We start from the raw sequence: 7,180 nt of genomic DNA, 5'->3' as shown, positions 1-7,180 counted from the left end.
TTTAAATTTATTTATTTATTTATTTATTTATTTATATGAAAAATTAGAATAAGTTTAAGTTAATTGGGATAATGCATAGCAAACGCGAGGAGTCCTATGGCAAACTATGCTCCTGCATATTCCGTCTGCGTGCTACCTGATTGATCAACTTTTAATCATTAATAACTCGATAAGTGATGGTTTGAGATAAAATTGGTAAAGGAACTTTTAGCTCAAAATTTCATCCTTTTTCACTCTCTGAAATATTAATGAAAAGATACGGAACACTCTGTGTACACACACACACACACACACACACACACACACACACACACACACACACACACACAGCAAAAGATATAAATGTCCCCTGAACTCCCTTGTGATTCTATTTTAATAATCATAATTTACATTTTTTATCTTGATTATTATATATCAGAGGGAAGTAATTTTAAGACTTTCTTTGACTCGTAAACACAACAAATTATTTTTTAATTAACAGTAGTATGTTTTTAAACATATAAAAATAAATTAAAAAATGATTTGTTGCAATACATCCTTAAAATTAATTAATTTTACATGAAACCGATACTTACATTTATAAAATTATGTGACATTTTTATCTCGTTGATATACTGCATTTTTTAATCTCAATCATTTTACATATTTTCATCTACAAATTATTATAATCTCTCTATTATAACTATATTATATTTATTATTATTATTTATACTGTTTCAAAAATATACATATTCTTTCTGAAGTTGTGAAACAGTGCATTCTTACTTTGCACTTGTTGAAGCCAAATATCTCTCTTTTTAAAAAGATAGACTAGCTTGATATACAACTGAAAAAATTTTTTATATTTAAAAACCAAAAAATGTAAAAATTAATGATATTCCATTTTCAATCAAACATCTAAATTAAATATTTTTGGAAAGTGGATATATATTTTTGGTCGCGAATACGGAATTGTCAAGGAAAATGTTATGGAATAAATATATAGATTACTTCAAAAATGTGAATAAACACCAGATTTTGAACTCCGAAATCTTGAAGATATGTATGTTCTTTCTTTTTTGCAATTCCAATACATAATGACAATGTGGAAAGCTTCAGCCTCATGAACGCTCCTTGGATTGAGGACAGAAATAAAAATTTTAACTGTTGACTCCGTTAAAAAATTGTCAATGGTTTAATATAATTTTATGATCAAACGCGTGTAGTAAGGGTGTCCAAAACTAAGGTGCGTACTAAGGATTAAAATGAAGTAAATATAAAATCTCTTTTTATAGTTGAACCAGTCTACACTCTTTGCACTCTTAAAATAAAAAAATATATGTTTGATGTTTGACAAGAAATAAGATAAAAGCGTAAAGAGAAAAATTGTAATATAATCCTAGTGCAGCAACAAAGAACAGATCAATTATAAAGCATGTTGTAAGCAACACTTCTCGAAAAACTTAGGAATTTTTCCTTATTTAAATGTTTAATTTTCAATTTAACAAGTAGACTTTGATTTTGTACAAAAAGACAACATTTCCTGTAAAAAGAATATATCACATTCTTTTTTATCGCAGTCATGGCAAAACTACCTTACTCCGTCATATAGCCAAAAGAGCTTTTAATATCCCACCTACGATAGATGTCCTGTATTGTGAACAAGAAGTTATAGCGGATGATACTCCAGCTGTAGAAGTGGTGCTAAATGCTGATGTGAAATGCAAAGAGCTTCAGGCAGAATGTAAGAAATTAGAAGAATTGACAGAGCAAGGGGATACCAGCGTGCAGAATAGATTGCAAGAGGTAATCATTATTTTTATAAATTAAAAAATTTTTTTCTTTAAAAAAATTGATAAATTATATACAAAAAAAAAGATAATCTATAATTCTCTTATCCTTTCTCTTGCTTTCTTTTAAATCTCTTTTTTTTGAAGAAGATTGCAACTATTGAAAACTTGTACAAAATATGTATTATTTTCAGGTGTATGATGAATTAAAAGCTATTGGAGCAGATTCGGCAGAGCCACGAGCAAGGCGGATTCTTGCTGGTTTGGGATTCAATCGTGCAATGCAAAATCGCGCGACGAAAAATTTCTCTGGTGGTTGGCGAATGCGTGTTTCGCTCGCGAGAGCACTCTTCCTGGAACCCACATTGTTATTATTGGACGAACCTACAAATCATTTAGATTTGAATGCAGTTATCTGGTTGGATAATTATTTGCAAGGCTGGAAGAAGACTCTGCTAGTAGTATCGCATGATCAAAGTTTCTTGGATAATGTGTGCACGGACGTCATACACTTAGATCAGCAAAAGTTATTCTATTACAAAGGAAATTATAGCATGTTTAAAAAGATGTATGTCCAAAAAAGAAAAGAAATGGTGAAGGCGTATGAGAAGCAGGAGAAGCGTTTGAAGGACCTCAAAGCGGCTGGACAGAGTAAGAAGCAGGCTGAGAAGAAACAAAAGGAGACCTTGACGAGAAAGCAAGAAAAGAATCGAACAAAAATGCAGAAACAGGAGGAGGATAGCGGACCCACGGAACTGTTGCAAAGACCGAGAGAATATATAGTGAAATTCAGTTTTCCAGATCCTCCACCGTTGCAACCTCCAATTCTTGGTCTTCAAAGTATGTAATTAATTTTTTCATATACTAAATTATTTATCAAATTGTATTTAGAAACAGAAAATCAATACGAAGTAAATAAGGAAAATAGTACGTAACAAAAATACAAGTTAAATTTTTTATATATATTTTTTGCAGATGTAACATTTGGATATGAAGGACAGAAACCATTGTTTATCGATGCAGACTTTGGTATAGACTTAAATTCTCGAGTAGCAATATTGGGCCCTAACGGTGTTGGTAAATCAACGTTCCTAAAATTACTAATGAGCGATATAACTTCTCAGAAGGGAGAAATTACGAAGAATCATCGACTAGTAAGTACAAGACCGCATGTGTTAAACAATAAATCACGTTTTTTCCATTTTACAAACTTGATCGTTCAGTCTGCAAAATAATAAAATATTTTTCTTAATATTTTATTATTTGTGAATCTCAATTAAAGTAAAAGTTGTAATACTTATTAAAATATTTACATTTATGGAATAGTTTCAAACCAAAATTTCTTGTATTATATACAGAGTAACACCAAACTGAATTGAATTCAGATCTTCTATTTAACAACGATTACTTTAACATTTCAGTATTTCATTTTAATATTTTTATCTTTTATATTTTCCTTAACACCTATATTATCTATTATTCTAAGTTACTTTACATTTTACAGAGGATAGGAAGGTTCGACCAGCATTCTGGCGAGCATTTAACTGCTGAGGAGACTCCGGCGGAATATCTGATGCGACTGTTTGATCTTCCATACGAAAAGGCACGCAAACAGCTGGGTACTTTCGGTCTCAGCTCTCACGCGCATACTATCAAGATGAAAGACCTATCGGGTGGTCAAAAGGCACGCGTTGCGTTAGCCGAACTCTGTCTAAATGCACCGGATGTGCTGATCTTGGACGAGCCGACCAACAATCTCGACATAGAATCTATCGACGCACTAGCAGACGCTATTAACGAATATAAGGGAGGTGTGATCATCGTCTCGCACGACGAACGACTGATTCGAGATACTGAATGCTGTCTCTATGTGATTGAGAACCAGCAAATCAATGCTATCGACGGCGATTTCGACGATTATAGAAAAGAATTGCTCGAGAGTCTGGGAGAGGTCATCAACAATCCCAGCATAGCTGCGAACGCTGCCGTTCTACAATAATCGTCGACCAATTAGCATAATTGATATCTTGGTGGCCTGTAATAATGTAAAAGCGATCATTTATCGCTTGCAATCAAAGCCTTCGTACGGACGCTTGTTTCTCCTAAAAACACTGGATCCGAATTTTGTATTATAAATATCTTGCACGAGTGTAAAAAATAAATTGTTAACAACATAAAGTTTGAGTCAATTTTAAAAAATTGGTCCAAATTATTTTATCTATATGATCTATTATTTCTCTATTAATTTCAGGAGACGTATATTGAACGTAAAATTAGCAAGCTTTTCAATTGATAGTCAAATGAACTGTGCAAGAATTCAGCTGAAAAACGAGCCTTATGTAACGAATATATAAATATATATCGCTATAACTACATAATTAAACAAAAAATAATTCAATAGACAGATAAATGAGAATAAATTGTGCAGATGAAAGTGCGCTATAATAAACTATTTACATTTTATAGTTCAAATGTATACATAATAATTGAACGTTTCGACTGACTGGAAGTCAGTTTCAACGATTTAATAACGTACAGTGACAAAAAGTATTCATACAAAGAAATTTATTATAAAAAAAGTTTTATTTGTGTAAAATAAACATTAATTAACAATTTTATACAATGAATACATTCTGTTCTAACATAAACAAACGAGCTTTGCGTGTATTCCTGATTTTAGAAGCTAAATCTCTGTACGAATACTTTTTCAAACAATATAATTTTTAATTTTCGCTTATTTTTCAGATGAGATATTCTGTACAATTAATACACACATCTTTTTGATATATATAATTTTAAGAAACATACAATTTATTTTATTTTTTATGAATAAATTGTTAATTATCCAACGAGAAATGACGATCATCAACATCAAATTAATGTTGAAATCATCGTATTTATATCGATCCGACATCAATTCGATGACTCATTTCTCGCTGGATAATATTTACTTTTTAAAAATAAAGTTCTTTTAAATATTTTCTTTGTACGAATACTTTTTGCATTTACTGTACGTTTTTACAAAAATAATGCTAATTTTTAGATATAAAATTTTTGTTGATGATTTCTCATCGATTGCATTCTTAATGAACGACACGAAAATTATTATGTAAATATTTGAATTATAGGATATAAATAATTTATTATAGCATATCTTTAACCGCGCAGTTTACTCTCATTTGCTTGTCTATTGAATTATTTTTGTTTTAAATTTAAGAGTCCATATATTGCCATACTTATAAAAAAATTTGCTATAACTTAAAAATTATTATTTTTTTAGTTGTTTGCAGAAAAAAATCGAAATGTTGGAAAGAAAGAAAAATATACTATAAAAAAGTACATACCTTTATTCCTCTATAATCAATTATTACATCAAAATTGCATAAATTTTGTGTGATTCAAAATATTTTTTAGAATAATTTAATTTTTTTAAATTGTGTTAGCGTGTAGCAAATAAGATTTTGGCTATTGTTTGGATAACTTCTGATTGTTATATTTAGAACGTTGTTTTAACCCTTAATACACACACGTTATTCGTGTTCTGCACAATTGTTTTTCAATTTTTTTTTTTTTTTTTTTTTTTTTTTTTTTTTTTGAAATATTAAATACATCTGGTCAGATACCGATATTTTTTCTTTTTCCAAAAGAAAGTTTGGCATCTAGAGAACAAGTTTTATGTGTTGTCGGCTTCAATTCGTGCGTATCGTTTAATTGGCATAACTCCGAAGTTTACCTCAGGGTTACAAATGATCCAATGTGTGTGTACATTTTTGTAACTAAAAAATTTTTATTTTATTTTTTTCTTTATTTTCAATTAATTCTCGGTTATATTGCGGGAATATTTTGCGAATTATTAAAAAATAGAATTTAATCCTAGAACAACGTATTAGTTCTGTACAGCTCTATTCGATAATCAATACAGTTCTACTTATATTTATTTTTATTGATTAAAAACTTTTTTGTTTTTCTTTACGTAGTAGTACAATTTTGGCTTTAATTGAATCTCATCGTTTATCTATTAGTACAATACGGAGAGAAGAGAGAGAAGGGATATATATTATATAATAAAGCATTTTAGTGCAAACAGGATTTTGCCGCTCATCTTAATATTTCTATTTTTTAATCTTTTAAATAAGCTATTTTTTAAATAATTAGGCTCCAAATAATCCCTGCTTCCGATCGAAATTTAGAGGTTCTTTTCGATATGAGAAATATAAAGTACGTATGATTTGTCAGTTAGGCAGATTCAAACTATACACATCAATATTTACATTCTGTCAAAAAACCTCTGTTTTTAACCTTTTAACAATTTCTACAAAAACGTTTAGTATCGATTTTATATCTTTCGTTATCAGTCACGATGATCCGTTATTACAAGGCAGTTGAATCTGTGATGGCACAAGAATCCAGCAACTGGTCTATTCGTCAGTGGATATGTAGACATTATACAGAAATAGGAGAACCATTTTTGAGACAATGCAACTATTGCTCTGCACAAATGAGACTGTACCCTAGGATTGGTTTATATAATCATATAGTAACGGAACATTCAAATGAATTAACAGAAGAAGAGAGAAAAGAAGATCTGCAACATTTGTCATTATGGGGATATATTATTATAAAAGATAGTCAGTATGTGACATGTAAGAGATGTAATACCAAACTTAAGTGTAATGGAATATATTTCTCCTACGTACGTAACCACCTAAAAAATAAACACGGGTGAGTACTTTAAAGGTTATCAAAAATTGATATAGAAGAATATAATTGACAGCAATTGATAATAATAGATAAATAATAACTTGAAAAAAATTGTTAAAACTAGTGTTCAATAAGGCATTGGGATGTGTACAGTGGAGCAAAAAGTATTCACACAAGGAAATTTTTTATAAAAAATCTTATTTGTAAAAAAGAAACATTAATTTTATATAGTGAATTCTGTTTTAACATAAACAAACGAGCTTCGCATATTCCTCATTCTAGAAGCTAAATTTCTCGACAGTACGAATACTTTAATTTTCAGCATCTAAACAATAGAATTTTTAATTTTTGCTTATTTTTCAAATAATATATTTTTTATAATTAATACACATTTTTTTGATATATAAATTTTTAAGAAACATACATCTATTTTATTCTTTATGAATAAATTGTTAATTATCTAGCAAAAAATGAACGTCAATTAAACGTCGCATCGGTATTGAAATCATCGTATTGATATCGATTTGGCATCAATTTGATAATTCATTTCTCGCTGGATAATATTTACTTTTTAAAATTAAGTTTTTTTAAAAAATATTCTCTTTGTACGAATACTTTTTCACTGTATATTATAACCATGTTTCATAATTCAGAAAAGTACAAATTAGTAGATAATATTTGTTTATATTAATTTTCGTACAAGAATAATG

The 7,180-nt window shown here is 29.3% G+C and overlaps 1 protein-coding gene across 1 annotated transcript in view; it reads left to right on the top strand.

Annotated features, from left to right (window-relative positions):
• The window catches only part of LOC108751330 (ATP-binding cassette sub-family F member 1), a 5,976-nt gene extending 2,039 nt beyond the window's left edge, over positions 1-3,937 (top strand). Inside the window, exons 2-5 of the mRNA XM_018491436.1 lie at positions 1,560-1,785; positions 1,964-2,609; positions 2,745-2,923; positions 3,274-3,937. Coding sequence (XP_018346938.1) covers positions 1,560-1,785; positions 1,964-2,609; positions 2,745-2,923; positions 3,274-3,768 — 1,546 coding nt within the window. The 3' untranslated portion in view covers positions 3,769-3,937. The remainder of the gene's footprint in view (positions 1-1,559; positions 1,786-1,963; positions 2,610-2,744; positions 2,924-3,273) is intronic.
• The last annotated feature ends 3,243 nt before the right edge of the window (positions 3,938-7,180 follow it).

This window comes from Trachymyrmex septentrionalis, unplaced genomic scaffold (assembly GCF_001594115.1).
Source record: "Trachymyrmex septentrionalis isolate Tsep2-gDNA-1 unplaced genomic scaffold, Tsep1.0 scaffold44, whole genome shotgun sequence".
NCBI lineage: Eukaryota > Metazoa > Arthropoda > Insecta > Hymenoptera > Formicidae > Trachymyrmex > Trachymyrmex septentrionalis.
Note: the sequence above shows the minus strand (reverse complement) of the source record. Positions and strands in the feature narration are given on the sequence as shown.